A 23425-nucleotide genomic window follows, 5' to 3' on the forward strand; every position below is an offset into this window, starting at 1 on the left:
ACGTGCTTTCGAACTGCTAGGTTGGCAGGAGCAGGGACCGAGCAACGGGAGCTCACCCTGTTGCGGGGATTCGAACCGCCAACCTTCTGATCGGCAAGCCCTAGGCTCTGAGGTTTAACCCACAGCACCACCCGCTGAGAGACATTGGGAGACCCCTGTTCACACACACTCCAGAGCTAGTGTTTGGAGCTCAGGTGTATAAGCTAGGTGCCAAATAGCACCTTAAACCTAGGTTGCGGTCGCCACAACGGAATGTCTGTTCACCGGGAGGGCTGGAAGCTACAATTCTATGATCTCAAGTACACAGCTTGGCTGCAGCTTGCTCTTACAATTCCCATGTCCCAGTGTTCAGGAAAGAGAATACCACAGTGGAAATGGAAATGGTATTAACTATGGACTAAGGCAGAGGTTTTTTAAACTGTAGTAACCAAACCTGGAAGGGACACGGGTGGCGCTGTGGGTTAAACCAGAGCCTAGGACTTGCCAATCAGAAGGTCGGCGGTTCGAATCCCCGTGACAGGGTGAGCTCCCATTGCTCAGTCCCTGCTCCTGCCCACCTAGCAGTTCGAAAGCACGTCAAAGTGCAAGTAGATAAATAGGTACCGCTCCAGCGGGAAGGTAAACGGCGTTTCCATGCGTTGCTCTGGTTCTCCAGAAGCGGCTTAGTCATGCCGGCCACATGACCTGGAAGCTGTACGCCGGCTTCCTCAGCCAGTAAAGCGAGATGAGCGCCGCAACCCCAGAGTCGGCCACGACTGGACCTAATGGTCAGGGGTCCCTTTACCTTTAACCAAACCTGGCACTGAGAAATCTCCTCATACTTGCAACTGGACTCGTGTCAGTAGCAACACACACCTGGCGCCTGGGGAATTTCAAACACCACCTCGAGCTACAATTCTCAGAGAGGTTTAACCCTCAAATCCTCTTCCCAATGAGATCCAGTGTGGTGTGGTGGTTAGTGTGCCGGACTAGGACCTGGGAGACTAGGGTTCGAATCCCCACTCAGCCATGAAGCTCACTGTGTGACCTTGAGCCAGTCACCGCCTCCCTCAGCCTAAATTACCTCATAGGGTTGTTGTGGGCATTAAACAAAGAAGAGGAGAAACAGGTAAGTCACTTGAGAAGAAGGTGGTTTATCAGTGCAAACAAGCTTTGGGCCTTTTGGCTCTGGGAGGGGAATGGGGGGGGGGTGCCTCCTAATAATTCTCAGCATCCTTAAACTTCAGTTGCCAGAATTCTTTGGGGGGAAGAAGCCATGACTCTTTGAAGTGGCATCAGAGAACTTTAGAAGTATAGTGGTACCTCAGGTTAAGTACTTAATTCGTTCCGGAGGTCTGTTCTTAACCTGAAACTGTTCTTAACCTGAAGCACCACTTTAGCTAATGGGGCCTCCTGCTGCTGCCATGCCGCCAGAGCACAATTTCTGTTCTCATCCTGAAGCAAAGTTCTTAACTCGAGGTACTATTTCTGGGTTAGCGAAGTCTGTAACCTGAAGCGTATGTAACCCGAGGTACCACTGTATGGTGTGATGTGGCCTGACATCAGATTTCCCCAACCCTGCACCCTCTAGATGTGCTACAACTCCCTGTTGGCTGGGAGGTCAAAGAATTCTGGGGAGGCCCTTACACCTGCCCCCTACGCTGACCCACCGTCATAATCTTCTTCATGCTTAGTTTCTGCGCATGTAAAAGACTTCACGTAACCACCGCCGGAATGCTTACAACAACCATGCGAAGTAGGCCAGGAGGATAAACCAAATATGTCAGGAGCAGGTCAGCGCTAGCAGTGGGCAGCCATGCCGTGGTCTAGGGGTCAGCGGGGAGAGAAATATTCTCCAGCTGAGGGCCCTTGAGGTCAATGGCTGCATCTCAGGGTTTGAGCCTCAGAGCTGTTGAAACAGAGGAGGAAGTTCCCATCCCTTGATTCCGGCAGAGGAGAAGGCCTCATCCTGGCTTCGCAATACCTGCCAACCGCAAGGACCAGGACTGCATCTTCTCTACAGCGCCACCCCAAAACCTGAGAAAACCATCGCCCTGTCCTCCGTTAACTTGCCCAATCCGCTTTCAAAGCCATCCGCGTCGGTGGCCATCGCTGTCCTTTGGGTGCGTCCCTTGACCCGCAGGGAATGTTTCTGCAGAGTCCCCGAGCCCCCAACTCAGGCGGGCAGAGACGAGCTCGGCACTGAGGACTTGGCGCATGCTCAGAGGCACCCTTCTCCTCGCCACCGCCCTGCGAGTTTGAGCGTGGCTGCCACCGAGGACAGGCTGTGGGGCGAGGCCCACGTGGCTGCCGTGGCAAGGATTTCGCTTCCATGGAAACACAGCAGTGGTGGTGGTTGCAACAGAGAAGAGCTCTTGTTGTTGGCGAGAACGGCTAACAGCAGCCGCAGCAGCAACACAGGGTGGGGCCCGAGATCCTGAAATGCCTCTGATGACAACAGCAAAGGTGTGAACTAGCGTTGTTTGGGTTGGGAGCCGGTCTCACCTGTGCGTTCAAAGCCACGTGGGCCATGACGGCTGAAGACCTGGATTTCACAATGAACCGTCTGGGGGAGAAGGAAGACATGCCTTCCTCTCTCTCTCTTTCTCTCTCTCTCTCTCTCTCTCACGCATGCCAGATGCAACTGGAATCACACGCCTATCAGACTGGATAACAGATTTCTTCTATTACTGCTATCTTCATTATCATCACCATGTACATTTGCGGCTTGCCTGGCCAATGACGCTTCCTTCTTGAGGAACAGAGGAAACCGCCTCACAGTGGCGTAGCGTGGGTTGTCAGTACCCGGGGCAAGGCAAGTAATTTGCGCCCCCTAACCCGTGGATTTGCGCCCCCTAACCCGTGGATTTGCGCCCCCTAACCCTAACCCCCAGATGTTGCGCCCAGTGCGGCTGGCCCCCCTGCACCCCCCACGCTACGCCACTGCCGCCTCACACTGAATCGGACCCCTGGCTCATCTCTGTCCCTCTTGATTGATTAGATGGGCTCTCCGGGGGTTTCAGACAAGGGCTCTCTCCCCCAGCCCTACCCAGAGATGCTCCAGGGACCCTGTGCATGCCAAGCGCTGGGCGACAGCCCTTCCCGCCCCTTCCTGCCACAAGCCTGAGAGGTAGGCCGTCTCATTACGATTTTCGCACGCAGGGGAACCGAGGCTGGGAGAGACACGCCCAGGAAGCCCGTGGCTCACCTGAGAATTTTAAAGTCGAAAACCAGAACCTATCGTATACTTTTTTGGTCATAAAACCCAGTGGACTTACCTCTGGGTAAAAACAAAAGCATATGTTTTAAGACTGGGGTTATTGTATTAAAAGAGCAGAAATTGTTGGGGGTTCCTTCTCTCCCCCTCTACCCGTGAGAACTGCATTCTGTAGTTAGGTCTGTGAACCCCTTCCCAGCACCTAACCCCAAAGCAATTTATTCCAAGATCAGTGAAAGTTATGCCATGGAATCACAGAACTGGGGCATTGGAAGGGACGCCAGGGGTCATCTAGTCCAACCCCCTGAAATGCAGGGATCTCAGCTAGATCATACACGACAGGCGGCCATCTAAAGGTAAAGGTAAAGGGACCCCTGACCATTAGGTCCAGTCGTGGCCGACTCTGGGGTTGCGGCGCTCATCTCGCTTTATTGGCCGAGGGAGCCGGCGTACAGCTTCTGGGTCATGTGGCCAGCATGACTAAGCCACTTCTGGCGAACCAGAGCAGTGCAGAGAAACACCATTTGCCTTCCCACCGGAGTGGTCCCTACTTATCTACTTGCACTTTGATGTGCTTTCGAACTGCTAGGTTGGCGGGAGCAGGGACTGAGCAACGGGAGCTCACCCCGTCGCGGGGATTCGAACCGCCGACCTTCTGATCGGGAAGTCCTAGGCTCTGTGGTTTAACCCACAGCGCCACCCGCGGCCATCTAACCGCTGCTTAAAAACACCTCCAAAGTTGTAGTTGTGCTCGAGAGTTTTCCAGGAGACACACCTGGCTGGCCACAGTCACAAAAGGAAGCTGGACGGGGTGAGTCACTGGTCTAATCCAGTACCTGGCTCTTCTTATGTTCTTATAACCTGGGGCGGCCCTCTCTCACCCCCTGCGCTAAAGGACGATGCCTCTAGACCAGCGGTTCTCCACCTGTGGGTCCCCAGATGTTGTTGGACTACAACTCCCATCATCCCTGAGCTCTGGCCTTGCAAGCTAGGGGTGATGGGAGTTGTGGTTCAACAACATCTGGGGACTCACAGGTTGAGAAAGGCTGCTCTAGACGCCTGTCCCAGGACCCGCTGCTCCACACGGGTGGAGGGGAAGGAGAAACTCACCCCCCCTGGACTGCCACCACCACCCTGAGCTTTCTCTCACCCAAACACACTGCAGCGCCCGAGATCTCAAGCTATGTATTCCGTTTCCTGGCTTATCTAAGCCATCATAAGGGCTCGGTACTTGTGTGTGCATGCGTGTGTTAAATTTCCGGAAGGCCAAATGCCTAATATTCAGAGTAAGATGTAGAGCTGGCCATGAAGGATTCTGGTAGTGCCACTGGGCATATTTTGGCAGAGGGAGGGACTACTGCCAGCTGCGTGCAGGAGGCGTGAGCCTTGTGGGTCAGTATGTGGCCATTCAGAGCTCCACACAATATCCGCCAAGTAGCCATCCATCTTGCAGCCTTGAGGAATAATATTTTGGAACAGAGCGTTTTCCCCAGAGCAGAGAGACCAAGCACTCTGAACAAATTGGCTTGGAAAACGTTCCTCTTGTGATCTCCGGGGTGCCTTTGGTGTGCTGCTTTTGGGGGTTCACAACAGGCAGAGGAATGAAGGCTGAGAATCCCTCGACTTCACAGCTTGCTTCCTCTCTGTGTAGGCCTGCCACTGTGTACGGGCCTTCTGGCATGGCGGGGGACACACACCTGGATCCTGAACACAGGCCCCAGCCTGAGTGTTTGCACGTTGCCTCCAAAGCACCCACTTAAACCCTCCATGGCTGACAAAGGATTGCCCTCCGGCCCCCACGGACAGCAGCCAAAGGCCCTTTCAATCACATCAAAATGAGCAGCCGCCGCATGGAGCTCTGCAGAGATTAGCAGAACCCCCCTGCCTTCTCAGAGAGGACCCCCCCCTCCTGAACACACAGGTGCATCTCTCTGGGGCTCTGCCAACCAGCCGCGCGAATATCCCCTACTGACTGCCCACCTGGGGGGGTGCGCATGGGAGAGAGCCCACCCTGCCCGACTGACCGGCAGGCACCACCGCAACCCAGAGCCACCAAACCTCCTGGCTGCCAGACCCAAATGTTACCTAACAACAGCAGGCCAGAGGAAGCAAAACGGGCATTCAGGGCTGGGCACGGTGCCCATCCCGATGGCATCAGGCCTTCCTCGCGGGCGGATCCTTTGCCAAATCGAGGGAGAATGTTAGGAGGGTGGGGTGTCCCCCTCCCTCCCCCTGCGGCTTATCCACCCGTGTTTTCAGGCCGCATCAGAAGAGGGTGAAGGAGGTCTCGGGGTCGCGCGCTCCATCCCCCGGAGAGAGAGATCCAAGAAGCCGGGCCCGGTGGGTCACCTCGAGAGCCGCCTCCGGAAAACAACGCCGGGCTTGGCTCAGCCGTCCCGGAACGGATCGATGGGAGAAAAAAGCCTGTGATGATTTTTGCTGCCCGCCCTAGTGATTGGGGGATGGGGCAGTGGGGGGTGGGGTGGAGAGAAGGCTCCTGCCTTTGCCAGTCATTCCGCAGTGCCCAGCTCCGTGGCTGGGGGCGCAAAAGCGAGCCCCCCATCTGGCTAGCCGGCGGGCGCGCGCGCGCACCGGCCAAACGAGGGGCCACCGGCGCACCCCGACCCCACCCCACCCCGTCCACCCACCCATACACACACACCCCACCGGCTCTTGCACGCGCGCGCGCGCACACACACACACATAGCGCCCGGTAAACAAACGGGACTCACCGTCTCGGCATTGCGCTCATTGCCCGTCGCCAGCGCGGTGCGCAAAGACATCGTCCTCCTCCTCTTCCTCCTCCCGGAGCCGGGCCGCCGCGGGGGCGAGGGGGGCTACCTTCCTGCTGGCCTCCCCCCAAGCGGACACTCATAGAAGCCTCCAAGCACCGGGCCGGCGGAGGGAGGGACGGACGGACGGACGGAGGGCGCTGGAAAGGGAGATGCGATGGGTGGGGGGAAGAAGGCGAAAGGCGCTCCGTGCGCCCCCGAGGAAAGGGGGCTTATTTCCCCAAGGGGGGGCTCATGTTTGGAGTGGGGGGGGCAGGCTGCCGCCGCTGCTGGTGCCGCCGCCGCCGCTGCTGCTGCAAAGGCCACTGGTCAGTTGCTGGTGCCGGGGCTGCCTCTCAGAGCCTGCGCGCCCAGCCCGGCCGCCGCGTTCTCCCCGCAGGCAGGAAAGGGCAGAGGCGCTTCCTGCCACCCCCCATAAGGCTCCCGAGCGGGGAGGAGGGCTGCGGAGGGAGAGAGGTCCGCCCGGGATGCGGGCGTCCAAGGCGGGCGGGCGCAATCCGAGCCACCGGCAGGCCCCCTCCCGTCGTTGCCGCCGCCGCCAGCACAAAGATCGGTGGCTCTGCTGCTGCTGCCGCCGTCGCCGCTGCTCCTGCGCCGGCCGAGGCGGGGTTCACCTAAGGCTGCCGGGGCTCCGGGCGGGCGGAGAGGGAGCCATCGGGGCTCCCCGCCATCGGCAGGCGGGCTGGAGGCGGTCGGGGCGGGGAGGGGGGCTTGGGGAGGAAGCCGAAAGAGAGCGCCCCCCGCAGGAGCCTGCCAACACCGACGGGAGACCGCGAGGAGGGAGGAAGAGGAGGAGGAGGAGCAGAGGGGGAAAAGGGGAAGGAAAAAGGACGCCGAGGAGGAGGAGGAGGCTGGGCTGGGCCGGACGACTCACACACGCCAGGCGGAGGAAGCGGGCGCCGCTTAAAGGCGCCGTCGCCACCGCCGCCGCCTGCGTAAAAACGCGCAGCGGGGCGAGGGCGCACGGAAAATTATGGGGATTGTTGGAAAGGGACGCCGCCCTGGAGCGCCAGGAGAAGAAGGTGCTTTTTCTCCCCCCCCCCACCACCACACAGGCAATGGGGAGGGCGCGTGTTGGTAAGGAAGGGTGCCTCTGAGCATGGGCAGAGCGCCCCGCTTCATCCAAGACCGGGCTAAGAGGAAAACGGGAAGCAAACGCGCCAAGCAAAGGAGAGCGCAGGGAGATCGGGGCCAATTCTCTTGGGGCCTGCCATTTTCAAAGCCAGGATGTCGACCCGCAGGAAGGCGCAATGAAGAGCGTGCTCTTGAGCATGTGCAGAGTGCTTTTCTTTGAGGAACCGCACGAAGCTTTCACTCAACTATACTGGAATGAGGAAGGGAAGGAAGCTTCCCCGGGCCTATTTTTTTAAAAAAACGTAATTAAAAGTGTGCGAGGTTCTGCCCGTCCCCTGAGCTACTCAGCGCCAGGTAACAATCAGTTTCTTTGGCCTGTTTTGTTCCGCCTCTCAAAGGCAAAAACGCTCATTTAGCATTTTCTTAAAGTGACGCGGCTGCAAACGGGACGCCTGTATTGGAACACACCGAAAAAGCAAAGCGGGTTGGGATTTTTTAATTATTTTTTTCCTTGCCTTGGGAAAAACCTGCGGAACTCCCTGCTGGTGCGCCGCTGGACTGCCAGAAAGGCATGACATCCGAGTCGCGGAAGAGCTCGCCAGCAGTTGGTCACTGGGATCCAGGCACCCGCTGATTATGTGGCCAAGGGGGGGGGGCTTTTTTTAAGCCTCCAACGGCTGGAGGAGGGGTGCTAATTGATCGTTAAGACGTGGGATCTTTTAAACACGACAACAGTGGTTTTTAGGAGCGTTTCGTCTGGGTTATTTGGTGTCTGGTGGAGACGCGCTGCGGCGAGACTCCGTCCCAGAGCTTTGGCCACCCACCACTGGCTGCCTCTGACCATCTGCAGAGTGCCATGCCTTTGCACACTTGAGCAAGAAGCCCACCTCCGCCACCAGATACCTGAAATCTATGGGGAAACACTCCAGGAACAGCTTACGACAGCTTTGGCAAAAAAAGATGAAACACAAGTTTAATACCAACTGTACTAAGCAGTGGCGTAGCGTGGGTTGTCAGCACCCGGGGCAAGGCAAGTAATTTGCGCCCCCAACCCGTGGATTTGCGCCCCCTAACCCTAACCCCCAGATGTTGCGCCCGGTACGGCGGGCCCCCCCTGCACCCCCCACGCTACGCCACTGGTACTAAGTCAGGGGAAGCGATATTATACTTATTAGATCATTACTTCTATTGTTATTTAGACTATTGCCCACCCTTCACCATGGGGTTGCAGGACAGAACACAACATTTTAAATATACAGCAGGCATAGGCAAACTTTGGCCCTCCAGATGTTTAGGACTACAATCCCCATCATCCCTGGACCACTGGTCCTGGTATCTAGGGATGATGGGAATTGTAGTCTAAACATCTGGAGGGCCGGAGTTTGCCTATGCCTGACATACAGTACAATAGGCATGTCCAACCGGTCCATTGTGATCTACCGGTCGATCGCGGGGCACCCCTGTCAGATCACGTGATCACTGCCAGGGTTTTTTTTTTAGTGGGAGTAGATCGCAGTCTATTGTGAGTTGGATATGCCTGAATATAGTATTAAAATCCATTAAAACAAATTACAGTCCAGAAAATAGGGTGTACTCTAATATATATAAAGGTAAAGGGACCCCTGACCATTAGGTCCAGTCGTGACCGACTCGGGTCGCGGCGTTCATCTCACTTTATTGGCCGAGGGAGCCGGTGTACAGCTTCCGGGTCATGTGGCCAGCATGACTAAGCCGCTTCTGGCGAACCAGAGCAGCGCACTGAAACGCCGTTTATCTTCCCGCCGGAGCAGTACCTATTTATCTACTTGTACTTTGATGGGTTTTCGAACTGCTAGGTTGGCAGGAGCAGGGACTGAGCAACGGAAGCTCACCCCATCGCGGGGATTCGAACCACCAACCTTCTGATCGGCAAGTCCTAGGCTCTGTGGTTTAACCCACAGCGCCACCTGCGTCCCTCTAATATATATAGAGAGAGTTTAATTATTGAAAGCCACCCAGAGTGGATGGGGGGCATATAAATGAAAATATATTATTATCATCTGTATTTTGGGGGGTCAAAGCTTTAGTCCTCCAGGGCAGACATTCCTGGCTAGGGTGACTCTTCTCGCTGCCTCTGCAGCAGCAATGAACAGGAAGACACACATCTGGTTCCTGCGCAGGTTCCTGGCGGAAAAGGCTGCTCAGTTCAGTGGGAAGCATGCAGAACTCTGCAACCTAGCTGCCTGGTTTCGGAAAGGGGTGGCGTAGCAGGCAAACCTCCCAGGAAGGAACTTGTTAGCGCAGGAATATTTAGTTCAGCACTTGAAGAAGTGTGTACAAAGGTGGTTCTCTGGAGTCGTGTGCCGGCTTGCTCGCATCAATTCCTGCAGAAGCCCCGCTGAAATTAAACCTGCCTTGCAACACATGACCTGAAAATCTCACCCCTTGAACCCGGATTCCTGAGGTAGTGGTCTGGGGTTGCTCCGGCGGTAGCGCTCTGCACGTGCTCAGGAGCCGTTCCTTTTGTTCTGTGATATGCCATAGCCGAATCCTAAAACCGAACATGCCACTGAAAGCTGGGAATCACAAGTACTTAGTGTGCTGTTGTGCTCAAGTCTTTTTGCAGTCTTCCCAGAGACATCTGGTTGTTCCATTGAGAGAAGAGTATTATGGGCTAGATGAGCCTTTGGGCCTGATCCAGCCTCAGGCTATTCTTAACGCTCTGAAAATAGATTCCCATAATAAGACGGGCTTTCCCCCATTGTCCCTGCATGTGGGAAGCCGCCCAGAGACTGGTAGACCTGAAATTCTGAGACCTAACTTGTTCTACTTTTTTATATTGTTGTAAACCGCTGTGATGCGTTTCCATGACACAGCAGTATATAAACATTTTTATCCCCCCCCCCAAAAAAAGCAGCCTCGCCCGACTGCCCCAGAAGTGATCCTGCCAGCTGGCTTAGACCTCAGAAGATCAAGAGATCCTTTCTGCTTGCGGCAAAGCTTATGAAAAGCGGGTTGAACGATCAAACAGGACTGGACTGGCAAATAGAACTGCGGTGAAATTGCACAGACATTTAAATTTGATTGTGTTTGAATCCAGAGTTTCCAGAATTTTAATTCTGAGAAACTCTTTGGGCACTGGGGCGGCTGAATTTGTTGGTTAGCGTTCGGCTGGTAACAACTGAAACAAGTTAATCCTTGTTTCAAATTTCCACTTTGCCATGTGAGAGGCAGTGTGGTGTAGTGATTAGAGTGTCAGACTAGGACCCAGGAGACCAGGGTTCAAATCACCACTTGGCTGTGAAGCTTACTGGGTGTGTACCTGGGGGCTAGCCGTTGCCTAACCTACCTCACAGGGATGTCGTGAGGATAGGTAAAGGTAAAGGGACCCCGACCATTAGGTCCAGTTGTGGCCGACTCTGGGGTTGCGGCGCTCATCTCGCTTTATTGGCCGAGGGAGCCGGCATACAGCTTCCGGGTCATGTGGCCGGCATGACTAAGCCGCTTCTGGCGAACCAGAGCAGCGCACGGAAATGCCATTTACCTTCCCGCAGGAGTGGTACCTATTTATCTACTTGCACTTTGATGTGCTTTCGAACAGCTAGGTTGGCAGGATAAATGAGGATGGGGAGATATAAATAAATGAATGAATAATGATAGTAGTAGTGATAGTAGTAGTAGTAGTAGTAGTAGTGAGGTTTACTGCCTTCAGCTGTGGAATAAAAGATGAATTAAACAGTCTTTGCCAACCTGGTGCCCAAAAGCTGTTTTGCACTACAAATCCCATCAGCCCCCCTGGGCAGTGCAGCCAATGGTCACAGATAGTGGGAGTTGTAAGGTAAAGGTAAAGGGACCCCTTACCATTAGGTCCAGTTGTGACCGACTCTGGGGTTGCGGCGCTCATCTCGCTTTATTGGCCGAGGGAGCCGGCGTACAGCTTCCGGGTCATGTGGCCAGCATGACTAAGCCGCTTCTGGCGAACCAGAGCAGAGCACGGAAACGCCATTTACCTTCCTGCCGGAGTGGTACCTATTTATCTACTTGCACTTTGATGTGCTTTCAAACTGCTAGGTTGGCAGGAGCAGGGACCGAGCAACGGGAGCTCACCCCGTCGCAGGGATTCGAACTGCTAACCTTCTGATTGGCAAGTCCTAGGCTCTATGGTTTAACCCACAGTGCCACCCGCGTCCCTTAGTGGGAGTTGTAGTAAAAGAATGAAACACCCATAGCTGGAAATGTTTACAAAGCCACCTTAGGGAAAGCAGAACTCTATGCTGCAAAATCAGACCGGGAGAACTTGCACCAGAACTTCCCCTTAAATCTGGCTTTATCTCGGCCCTCGACCTGCTGCACTCCAGTTTGCGTCAATGCGCCGGCTTGGGTGAAGTGGGCCCTTATCGCTGAGCCTCTGCTGACATTTAGAGGACGCAGATGGGCAATCCATTTTCCTGGGCAGGCTCATTTCCCCCATTTCCCTAATAATTAGACGCGTAAAGCTGTGCTGGCCTGGCAAAAGCCGTTGCCAGCTGGGCTCTCGTTCCTCTTTGAAAGGGGCATGGCAGAAATGGCCCAGTTAAAGGCATTTCTGCTGACACAGCGTTTGTCTGTGTGCAGTGGCAAACCCTGGACTGGTTTCAAAACAGAAAATTCCCAAAGGAGAGTTTGGGTGCCTGTTTTCTTTTTTTTTAACACTCCCCTAATTTAGGGGTTGGGACTTCCTTTGAAATCCAAGGCTGCTGTCAGAGAGTCCCAGGGAATGGAGTCTGAGGGCCTTGCTGATGTTAAGCAGGATGGGGGGCTAAAGGTAAAGGGACCCCTGACCATTAGGTCCAGTCGTGACCAACTCTGGGTTTGCGGCGCTCATCTCGCTTTATTGGCCGAGGGAGCTGGCATACAGCTTCTGGGTCATGTGGCCAGCATGACTAAGCCGCTTCTGGAGAACCAGAGCAGCACACGGAAACGCCGTTTACCTTCCCGCCGGAGCGGTACCTATTTATCTACTTGCACTTTGACGTGCTTTTGAACTGCTAGGTTGGCAGGAGCTGGGACCGAACAACGGGAGCTCACCCTGTCATGGGGATTTGAACCGCCGACCTTCTGATCGGCAAGTCCTAGGCTCTGTGGTTTAACCCATAGCACCACCCGCGTCCCTAAGGTTGGGAGGCTAGTTGGAGGGAAATTATTGGGAACCCCTCCAGAGGCTACCTCTGGTTCCATGATAGCAAAGAAACAGGGTTTGAGCGAGGCCCCCCGGAAGGAAGGCAACATCTGGGCTTTTTGCATTGCAGGGGGTTTGGCTGGATGACCTTTGGTGTTCCCTTCCAGCTCTGCAGTTCTAGGATTAGCTTAGAAAGAAAGGTAGTAAAGGGATAGGGGAGCATATACAGTTATGTACAGTGTGGAGAAATTGGATAGAGAGAAGTTCCCCTCCCTTTCTTCTCATAACCAGAAGCTGAGATTCTTCAATGAAACTAACTGTTGGGAGATTCATAGTTTCACCTCGCGCTGCGAGAATTAAAACCTTCTGCCTGGGACCTTCCGACATTCTGCTTCATCATTGCATGCCCATGAGTTCTAGCCTAGTATTAACACATATTAATGCCATTAATAAGTTCCTGCTTTCTTCTGAAAGCACCCAGAACCGCTACAGCCAGGCTTAATTTATCAGGTCCCTCGGGAAAGCATCAAAGGAAACTGTTCTGGTGAGTTTTCCCTCTCCTAGAAAACCTCAGCGAATCCTCGCTTCTGGTGATGCTAATATAAAGGTAAAGGGACCACTGACCATTAGGTCCAGTCGCGAATGACTCTGGGGTTGTGATGCTCATCTCGCTTTACTGGTCGAGGGAGCCGGCGTACAGCTTCTGGGTCATGTGGCCAGCATGACTGAGCCGCTTCTGGCGAACCAGAGCAGCGCACGGAAACGGCGTTTACCTTCCCGCCGGAGTGGTACCTATTTATCTACTTGCGCTTTGACGTGCTTTCAAACTGCTAGGTTGGCAAGAGCAGGGACTGAGCAATGGGAGCTCACGCGTCGCGGAGATTCGAACCGCCGACCTTCTGATCAGCAAGTCCTAGGCTCTGTGGTTTAACCCACAGTGCCACCCACATACCTAATATAGCACATTTCAAATGCGCAGCATCTTGCTGCATCCTGAAGGAGCGTCTCCACCCCCATCTTTCAGCCTGGACACTGAGGTCCAGCACCGAGGGCCTTCTGGTGGTTCCCTCACTGCGAGAAGCCAAGTTACAGGGAACCAGGCAGAGGGCCTTCTCGGTAGTGGCACCCGCCCTGTGGAATGCCCTCCCACCAGATGTCAAAGAGATAAACAACTACCTGACATTCAGAAGACATCTTAAGGCAGCCCTGTTTAGGGAAGTTTTTAATGTATGACATATTAGTGTATTTTTGGTCTTTGTGGAAGCCGCCCATTGCTGCTGTCCTATTGCACGCAGGGGCGAGTGTCCCGAGGCTGAGGTTCTTCTCTAAATTTGAGCCTGAGGAGAGATCGGTGGTGGCATCTCTCAGCCCACAATGGCGGTCTCAGCTGCTGCCTTGCCACCCCTCAGGCCCAGGAGGCCTGACATTTGCCAGGTGCCTGCCTGCTATGGATTCATGTTTGGAACAGTCCGCTCCCTGCTTGCCTTTCCCTCCCAACCTGAAAGGTTTTTAATCTAAAGGAAAGGTGCCGTCTGAAGTTAAGCCTCTTGCACACGCATGAATTGCGCTCCATCGCAACAAAGGGTTTGACATTTCGGAGCAATGCAAGCAGGGGATCTGGCAAGGGGGTTATCTAAGCCTTGTCTCTGCAAGGATGCGCGAACACACACCCGGCCGCCTCTTGCAGGCTAGAGTGCACCAAAGGGCAGGCATGACCCAGCCTGGCCCTCGAGGTGGTTGCACAGGGCTGGCGGTGCCCACCCTGCCAAGCACGCCAGCCAATGCCCAGCCGCCGCAGTGGTGGGGAGCCAGCCCCGCCGGGCTGCGATTGGCTGCGAGGTGGCATGGAGACAAGACCGGCCTGCCTGTCACCCTCCCCTCTCCCTCCCCACCCAAATCCTTGCCGAGGGTGACTTTCAGCCTCCATGCTCACTCCCCATTGGCTTCCGGCCACAGCCAATCCCCAGCCCCCAACCAGCTGGGCATTAACCCTTGCGCGCCAGCGTGGTGTTGCAGGCAGATGCGCCTTTGCGCATGGATAGACCACAGGTTGGCAAGCTCGGAGGGGAAGGAGGGCGGGGGGGGGGGAATAAAGCGGTTCTGGCAGACAAAGCAGCTTGCAAATGGCTCTCCTCTAATGTTGTTGTTGTTGTTTAGTCGTTTAGTCGTGTCCGACTTCATGATCCCCTGGACCAGAGCACACCAGGCCCTCCTGTTTTCCACTGCGTCCCGCAGTTTGGTCAAACTCATGTTCGTAGCTTCTGTGACACTGTCCCACCATCTCGTCCTCTGCCGTCCCCCCCTTCTCCTTGTGCCGTCCATCTTTCCCAACATCAGGGTCTTTTCCAGGGAGTCTTCTCTTCTCGTGAGGTGGCCAAAGTAGTGGAGCCTCAGCTTCAGGATCCGTCCTTCCAGTGAGCACTCAGGGCTGATTTCCTTCAGAATGGAGATTTTTGATCTTCCTGCAGTCCATGGGACTCTCAAGAGTCTCCTCCAGCACCAGAATTCAAAAGCATCCATTCTTCGGCGATCAGCCTTCTTTATGGTCCAGCTCTCACTTCCATACATCACTACCAGAGCTTTAACTATACGGACCTTTTTTGGCGAGGTGATGTCTCTGCTTTTTAAGATGCTGTCTAGGTTTGTCATCGCTTTCCTCCCAAGAAGCAGTCGTCTTTTAATTTTGTGACTGCTGTCACCATCTGCAGTGATCATGGAGCCCAAGAAAGTAAAATCTCTCACTGCCTCCATTTCTTCCCCTTCTATTTGCCAGGAGGTGATGGGCCCAGTGGCCATGATCTTGGTTTTATTGATGTGGAGCTTCAGACCATATTCTGCACTCTCCTCCTTTAATAGCACCACCTGATAGGGTGAGGCTTTTCTCACTGGCCCTCCTGGCCGATTCCACTGGTAATATCTGGGGCACCAATATAATTATGGAGAGGAAGATGAGGAAGTGGACTGAGTGGGTGGTGAACTGTAGAAGTGACACCAGCCCCTTTGCTCCACGGAGATGACCCCGAAGGAAAAAGTCTTCTTGGAAAGGGAAGGAGGGAACAAGCAGGACTCCGGTGCCATCTGGTGTTCAGCCAGAAAAATCAACAACATTAGGATTTGGCCTCTCCACTGAAGGAACTTCGTGAGAACATAACATCAGAATATTGGAGGAGCCTGCAGGTTGAGGCCAAGTGCCCATCTAGTTTTTGCAGGAGCCAATCAGGTTGTTGTGTTGTTTAGTCGTGTCCGGCTCTTCGTGATCCCCTGGACCAGAGCACACCAGGCACTCCTGTCTTCCACTGCCTCCCGCAGTTTGGTCAAACTCATGTTCGTAGCTTTGAGAACACTGTCCCATCATCTCGTCCTCTGTCGTCCCCTTCTCCTTGTGCCCTCCATCTTTCCCAACATCAGGGTCTTTTCCAGGGAGTCTTCTCTTCTCCTGAGGTGGCCAAAGTCTTGGAGCCTCAGCTTCAGGATCTGTCCTTCCAGTGAGCACTCAGGGCTGATTTCCTTCAGAATGGAGAGGTTGGATCTTCTTGCAGTCCATGGGCCTCTCAAGAGTCTCCTCCAGCACCAGAATTCAAAAGCATCCATTCTTCGGCGATCAGCCTTCTTTATGGTCCAGCTCTCACTTCCATACATCACTACCGGGAAAACCATAGCTTTAACTATACGGACCTTTGTTGGCAAGGTGATGTCTCTGCTTTTTAAGATGCTGTCTAGGTTTGCCATTGCTTTTCTCCCAAGAAGCAGGCGTCTTTTAATTTCGTGGCTGCTGTCACCATCTGCAGTGATCATGGAGTTAAATATGCTAAGATAACTTAATTGGAAAAACCTGCAAATACCAGATAGGCTTAGGATTTAAATATGTGACGTAAGAGAACAATATGTTTAAGGTTAAAATGAAAAGAAAGAAAGATGTTAAGTGATTAAGTTAACTTTTATGAGAAATTTGTTTTGGAAAACTGTTACGACGATATACACCGAAACTCAGCCAGGGGGATGCAAGGAAGTCACTTAACAATGTTACTAAGATTGGAGTAAGTACACATAAGATTTATGTTTGTTTGTTTAAAATTCTGGAAAATTAACAAAAAAAATTTGAAGGAAATAAAAAGAACACAGGAAACACAGTGGAAAACCAGAATCAGGATTCGAACACAAGACCAACACTCTCCCCTCCTGTGGTTTCCAGAATCTTTGATTTAGAAGCATGGCTGACCGTGGAGGCAGAGCAAAGCCATCCTGGCTTGGGGCCAATGGTCCAGGGCTGCATTATTTGTTTATTTTATTTGCATCCTATTTTTTTCTCCAAGGAGCTCACAGTGGCCTACGCGGTCCTCCTCTTCCTCATCTAATCCCAACAACGATCCTGCAAGGTAGGTCACTCTGAGAGGGGCAGTGACTGGCCCCCAAGGTCGCCCAGGGAGCTTCATGGCCAATGAGTGGGAGAAATAATAATAATAATAATAATAATAATAATAATAATAATAATAATAATAATACTACAGTGGAACCTTGGGTTACATAAACTTCAGGTTACAGATGCTTCAGGTTACAGACTCCACTAACCCAGAAATATTACCTCGGGTTAAGAACTTTGCTTCAGGGTGAGAACAGAAATCGTGCTCCGGCGGCGCGACAGCAGCAGGAGGCCCCATTAGCTAAAGTGGTGCTTCAGGTTAAGAAAAGTTTCAGGTTAAGAACGGACCTCCGGAACGGATTAAGTACTTAACCCGAGGTACCACTGCAATAATAGTAATTTATCATTTATACCCCGCCCACCTGGCTGGGCTTCCCCAGCCACTCTGGGCGGCTTCCAACAAAATATTAAAACACAATAACCTATTACACATTAAAAGCTTCCCTGAACAGGGCTGCCTTCAGATGTCTTCTAAAAGTCTGGTAGTTATTTTTCTCTTTGACATCTGGTGGGAGGGCGTTCCACAGGGCGGGTGCCACCACCAAGAAGGCCCTCTGCCTGGATCCCTGTAACCTCACTTCTCGAAGGGAGGGAACTGCCAGAAGGCCCTCAGCACTGGACCTCAGTGTCCGGGTAGAACGAGAATCCAAACCCTGCTCCTTCCCAGGTCCGAATCCCATCACTCTAACCCAGAGCTTTCCAAACTTTCCCTGTTGGTGACGCCCCTTTTAGACATGCCTCATTTCACGACACAGTAATTCAGTTTTACTAGCAAACTGGATCTTAAACTAACCCCTTCCCAGCCCTGGGGGAGAATTTACACGATGCACCTGCACACTGCAAGCTGGCACACCAACGTGTCACGACGCACAGTTTGGAAAGCTCTGCTCTAACCACTGCACCACACTGTCTCTCTTCAAATGTATGAGCCGGCTGTGACCTTACTGGTTAGACTCGTTTTAACTGAATGTTTAAAAGCAAAGACATCACCTTGCCAACAAAGGTCTGTATAGTTAAAGCTATGGTTTTCCCAGTAGTGATGTATGGAAGTGAGAGCTGGACCATAAAGAAGGCTGATCGCCAAAGAATGGATGCTTTTGAATTCTGGTGCTGGAGGAGACTCTTGAAAGTCCCATGGACTGCAAGAAGATCAGACCTCTCCATTCTGAAGGAAATCAGCCCTGAGTGCTCACTGGAAGGACAGATCCTGAAGCTGAGGCTCCAAGACTTTGGCCACCTCAGGAGAAGAGAAGACTCCCTGAGAAAGACCCTGATGCTGGGAAAGATGGAGGGCCCAAGGAGAAGGGGGCGACAGAGGACGAGATGGTTGGACAGTGTTCTTGAAGCTACCAGCTTGAGTTTGACCAAACTGCGGGAGGCAGTGGAAGACAGGAGTGCCTGGCGTGCTCTGGTCCAGGGGATCATGAAGAGTCGGACACGACTTAACGAATAAACGACAACAACAACAAATATCTAAGCACTCGAGAGATGGACAGCGTCTTGTCCTCTGGGCAGACCATAGTGTTGTATCTCCTGGCTTTCCCTTCTTGTGGCCAATGACAAAGTGATCCATGCTGTTCCGCCCTGCCCCATGCCATACAGCCCCCACCCCATGGCCAGACATGGCCACACTCAGTTTGCATTGCTTCCACACCAACTTGTGCTCTTGCACAACATTATAGTTTGGTTTTGTTTTCAGGTTAAACTTGCTGCCTTTCTTGACTCGCAGAGAGTGCTCATACAAGACGATCAGAATATGTCCTATTTGCCAAACTGTTAGAGTATATTGAACTGGCTAGATTAATGGAGGCAATTAGAGATCACACTAGACAAGAGTTTCAAAAAGCATGGGGGAAATGCAGAGAATACTTCACAAAACAGTGCCCTAAAAGACATACCTGGAACTTGTTTCGATTAATGTCTGCAGGAGACTTTGTGGATATTTAAGTTATAATTAGAAAAATCTTAATAATTAGTCATAAAGGAAACAATTTATAAGAAGTAAATAAGGAGGCCAGATACAGGATAAAGGAAGTCTTTTATTTGGTTATTTGTATTGTTTTATGTTATGTTTATTGTATTTCTGTACTGGGGGGGGTGGGGGGTTTATGTTATGTTGTAAATAAAAGTTCCAATAAAAATAATAGAATATGTTGTGTTTTCATTTCTCTTCTCTCTCTTTCTCTCTCCTTTTCTTTCTTTTTAGTGCTGATATTGACATTGACCTTACTGGTTCATTTGTTCTCCTGCTGCTATTATGTTATTTAAATGGCACCCACTTTCTGCATAAAAGTATTTCTTTTCTTTTGTTCTTTTTCCCCAAAAGGAGTGTCCACAGGGTGGCAGGAGAGGGCTAGACTTGGCTTAGATGAGCTTGCGTGTCCAGGGCAGGGAGTCTGCCCAGACGCACTCAGGTAGCAACTGAAGCAGGAGATTCCAAGGGCAGGATTGCCTGCCCACAAACATGGCTGGGATGGAAAATTCCAAAGGGTAAACCAATTCTAGCCCGCTGGTTCCCGTGAGCTGGGCAGTTATCTGGCTTGCCTGAGCCTCATTGGCATGAACAAGAGGTGCAAAAGAGCTTTAAGTTTCCGAGCACAATTCAAAGTGTTGGTGTTGACCTTTAAAGCCCTAAATGGCCTCAGTCCAGTATACCTGAAGGAGCGTCTCCACCCCCATCATTCTACCCGGACACTGAGGTCCAGCTCTGAGGGCCTTCTGGTGGTTCCCTTGCTGCGAGAAGCCAAGTTACAGGGAACCAGGCAGAGGACCTTCTTGGTGGTGGCACCCGCCCTGTGGAACGCCCTCCCATCAGATGTCAGAGAGATAAACAACTACACTGGTACCTCGGGTTAAGTACTTAATTCGTCCCGGAGGTCCATTCTTAACCTGAAACTGTTCTTAACCTGAAGCACCATTTTAGCTAATGGGGCCTCCCGCTGCCGCCGTGCCAGTATCTGCTGATAAAGGCTTGATTCCCGACAAAAGCAGGGCTGCCCTCAAATGTCTTTTAAAAGTTTGGTACTGTAGTTGTTTTTCTCTTTGAGAGGGCATTCCACAGGGTGGGTGCCACTACCGAGAAGGCCCTCTGCCTGGTTCCCTGTAACTTGGCTTCTTGCAGTGAGGGAACCACCAGAAGGCCCTCGGAGCTGGACCTCAGTGTCTGGGTAGAATGATGGGGCTGGAGACGCTCCCAGCCAGCCTCCATGGAGTTCTGCTGCCCCACATGCAGAGCTGCTCTTGTGGGTCTCCCACCGGCCTGCCCGCTGCGCTAAGGGCTGTGGGGTTGGGGGAGGGGAAAGAGAGGGGGTGTTGAGGAAATGGGGTCATGTCACCGCCACCACCGGGGCTGGCCTTGCCCTTGCCACCGTCCTTGGTCCAAGGATCGCCTCTAGGGGGGTCCCCGGATCGCCCCAGGGGGGTCCTCAGCTGCTGCGGGAATCTTAAAGGGGGAGCTCTCTCTCGGCCTGCCTCCCTTTCTAAGTTTTTTTTTGGGGGGGGGCTTTACTCAGTTAACTAGCAGACGCATGGCATGGGGAGCCTGGAAAGCAAAAGGGGGGTCTTTGGCAAATTGTGGTGTTGCAAACCCCTCTCTTACCCAGTTTGCCCAATGCAGTGTAGGAACTGGGATCTCTGCAAAGCAAGTCTCTCTCAGAGACCCTTGAGACCCCCCCCCCCCGGGTATAGGGCAGTATATAAATTCAATAAATAAAATAATAATAATAATTTTGGTCGCCCCCGCTTCCATCCATTGGCAAATGCTACACCCAGAAGTTGCAAACTTTCCCTCTGGCAAACCACTTTTTTGGATGGGTGTCTGAATTCCAGCTCCATTTTAGTATTTGGGACACAATTATGTCTCTGGCTGATGCAAATCCCAGTTCTTTGCGGGGGGGGGGGGCGGCTGTTCGATTGCCAGAGAAGCCAGTGGCCACAAAGCAAAATCTGCCAAAGTCTTTCTGGAGCAGGGAGGGGGGACCCCAGCCTTTAGCCAAACTTGGGGGGCAATGTTGCCAAAAGAGGATATCCTCTTGCCCAGGCAGTGGTGGGGAGAAACAGGGGGAGACTTGGGAGGTCCTGGGGCTGGTGTGACCCCGTCTTGCCGAGGGGCTGGCTTGGCCTACGAGGGCAGTTTTGGGTCCCGGTCGGTGCTCAGCCCCCTGGCTGCAGGATGCGGCGGCAGCCATTCAACCGGTGCAGCAGCCGTGGTGGTAGACGGCCGCTGAGCTGCTTCTCCTCTCGGGGAGGGAGGGCTGGGGGTTTGGGTTTTGGCTTCTCCTGCTGAACTTCCCCCGCAGCGCACCAAGGCCTTGAGTGGCGGGCCGGCCCCCTCACCGCCATGCCCCACCAGCCCCACATCGCTAGACACACTCGCAACCCAGAACCCCGGTGCTGAGACAGCTTTCTGGAGAGGAGGCTGGCCCTCCCGGCGGTCGCTTCAAGGGCTCAGATCCATCGTCCTGACAGCTGGGCCCCCCGCCAGAGCTGGTACAACGTTGGGGGGGGGGTTGTGGCTCCCCTCAGGAGGGGAGGGGGCAGGGTCCACCCCCCTCCCCAAAAAGAAAAGGCTGCTTCTTGCACACCGGACAAACGGGCATTGCACACTGGTTCGGGCACGGCCGCCCTGCTCCCTGCCTTCTCTTCCTCGCCTGGGAAATGGGCTCAGCGGTGGGGAGGGGGCCTTGTGGCCAGCACCCCCCACATCCCAGGGCGGAGGAGAGGGGCAGCCTGGTCTCTGGTGGTGGGGGGCTTGGAGGAGGGGGGTCCTGGCGGAGCTCGCGGGCGACAGGGGCGACACGAAATTCGGGGAGAAATTTTAAGTGGGTTTCCTTCCTCCTGCCCCCTTTCCCCCTTGCGCCTTTCGCCTCACCCCACTTCTGTACACTGGGTCCCCCTGCTGTGACCTCCCCCCTTCCTCCCGGACCCTGCCTCTTTGGGCGCACATCCCCTCCCCATCTGTACAGACTCCCCTGTAAATAATTGCCCGGTTAGCCCCCGTTATCATTGGGTTAGCGATATTATTAAATGAGCCCACCCTTTAGCCTTGGGACGATTGTAAGTTATTCCGGCCCCAGAGCGACAGTTCTGTACCAAACCCTTAATAAACGTAGAAAGCCTCCGCCCGTCGTCTTCTCTGCCTCGTCCGCTCCTGAGCCGCTCCTCTCGTCCGCGGGGGTGGAATGGGGCTCGAAGCGGCCCTTGGTGGAAACTGAAGGGAACCCCAAAGGTCATCCAGCCCAACCCCACTTCTCAACGGAGAGGTAGAGTCCGTGGAACTCGTACCCTTTGTGTGCCTGAGGAGGTGTGTCTCTGTTTGTGTGTTTGTGTCTTGGGATCACTCGGTTTTGAGAGCAGCCCTCTGCTCATGTTCAGAGGTGCTCTGCTTCCTTCTCCTATTCGGCGTGGGGTGGTTGAAACAGGACTCTGATTCCAAGGAGTGCCTGAGAAGGACCTAGATCAGCTTCTCCTGCTCTTGCCCTTCTATGTCGGGGTACACTGCTCCTCCCAATGGAGGCTCCACTGAACCATTGCAGCTACAATGACCCCCAAGAGGCGGACGTGTGTTTAAACCACTTCTAGAGATGTCTCAGCCGGTGCCCAAAATCGCCCCCCACGGCAGCAAACTCCACAAATAGGTGCTGTGTTGCGTGGAGAAAGGCCCGTTTTTTAATCTCTCACTTTTGGGGTTTGCTGACCTGGCCTCTGGCGGGGTTACAAGACTTGCGGAGAGCTCCTCCAGTACGTTTGTGGGTACTGGGTTGAGTGTGGGGTTGCCATTGGGATTCCTTTGACACTTTGGGGACATCTGGTGTGTGACGGGGAAGAGCTGAACTGAGACAAGGGGCGCACAATGCAAGCTCCCCGGCTCACAGCCTAGTAACCCTTCCTAAACGTCAGGATGTCAAAAGCCCAGCCCTGTGGAACTCTTGACACTGGTGATGGCAGGGAACGTTTGTAGGATCCTGCCACTCACACCTTCATAATCTCTTCTCTCCAAGCTGGGCTACCCAGTGCCCGTCTGCTCCAGAATCCTCACCGCAGCCAAATGTCCCTAAGGACCTAGGAACCGAGATAGACTGCCTCTGGACCTGGAGGTTTTCTAGGTACATAAGGTTCGCCCTGCTCTACCAAAAAATGGCCCGTGCAAGGCCAGCATTCACTTCTCACAGTGGCCAGCCAAAACCTGCAAACAGGTTTGCAACTCGTATCCAGAAGCACTGCTTCCTCGTTTGGTGGCAGCAGGTAATTCATAGCCCTTGTCAAAAGGTAAAGGGACCCCTGACCATTAGGTCCAGTCGTGACAGACTCTGGGGTTGTGGCGCTCATCTCGCTTTCTTGGCCGAGGGAGCCGGCGTGCAGCTTCCGGGTCACGTGGCCAGCATGACTAAGCCGCTTCTGGCGAACCAGAGCAGCACACGGAAACACCTTTAACCTTCCCGCTGGAGTGGTACCTATTTATCTACTTGCACTTTGAGGTGCTTTCGAACTGCTAGGTTGGCACGAGCAGGGACTGAGCAACGGGAGCTCACCCCATCACGGGGATTTGAACCGCCAACCTTCTGATCGGCAAGTCCTAGGCTCTCTGGTTTAATCCACAGTGCCACCCACATCCCATTTGCCTTCACTGTACCCTTTCTTTAAAAAGGTAAAGGACCCCTGACAGTTAAGTCCAGTCGCAGACGACTCTGGGGTTGCAGCGCTCATCATAGAATCGTAGAGTTGGGTCCCAGGGGTCATCTAGCCTAACCCCCTCCAATGCTTACTAAAAAATACCTTTTTTAAAAAAAACCAGCACAAGAGACTCC

At 53.5% G+C, this 23425-nt stretch overlaps 1 protein-coding gene and 2 long non-coding RNA genes across 7 annotated transcripts in view; all 3 read right to left on the reverse strand.

Annotated features, from left to right (window-relative positions):
- MARK4 (microtubule affinity regulating kinase 4) overlaps positions 1 to 6788 on the reverse strand; it is a 77402-nt gene extending 70614 nt beyond the window's left edge. The window contains exon 1 of one of the 5 annotated variants that reach the window (XM_081200279.1): positions 5929 to 6788. In XM_081200279.1, coding sequence (XP_081056405.1) covers positions 5929 to 5979 — 51 coding nt within the window. In that variant the 5' untranslated portion in view covers positions 5980 to 6788. The remainder of the gene's footprint in view (positions 1 to 5928) is intronic. The other 4 variants (XM_081200280.1, XM_081200278.1, XM_081200281.1 and 1 more) reach the window with 4 other exon arrangements.
- A 3153-nt stretch (positions 6789 to 9941) lies between these two features.
- Positions 9942 to 12702, reverse strand: LOC308590672. Its single transcript, XR_014009861.1, has 2 exons — positions 10257 to 12702; positions 9942 to 10179 (listed from the first exon to the last, which is right to left on the reverse strand). It is a non-coding gene; the product is annotated as an uncharacterized lncRNA (long non-coding RNA).
- Positions 12703 to 20115: 7413 nt separating this feature from the next.
- The window catches only part of LOC308590667, a 28282-nt gene continuing 24972 nt past the window's right edge, over positions 20116 to 23425 (reverse strand). The window contains exon 2 of the long non-coding RNA XR_014009857.1: positions 20116 to 20989. This is a non-coding gene — a long non-coding RNA (uncharacterized lncRNA). The remainder of the gene's footprint in view (positions 20990 to 23425) is intronic.

Source organism: Podarcis bocagei (genome assembly GCF_964188305.1).
Source record: "Podarcis bocagei genome assembly, chromosome: 7".
Taxonomy (NCBI): Eukaryota; Metazoa; Chordata; class Lepidosauria; order Squamata; family Lacertidae; genus Podarcis; species Podarcis bocagei.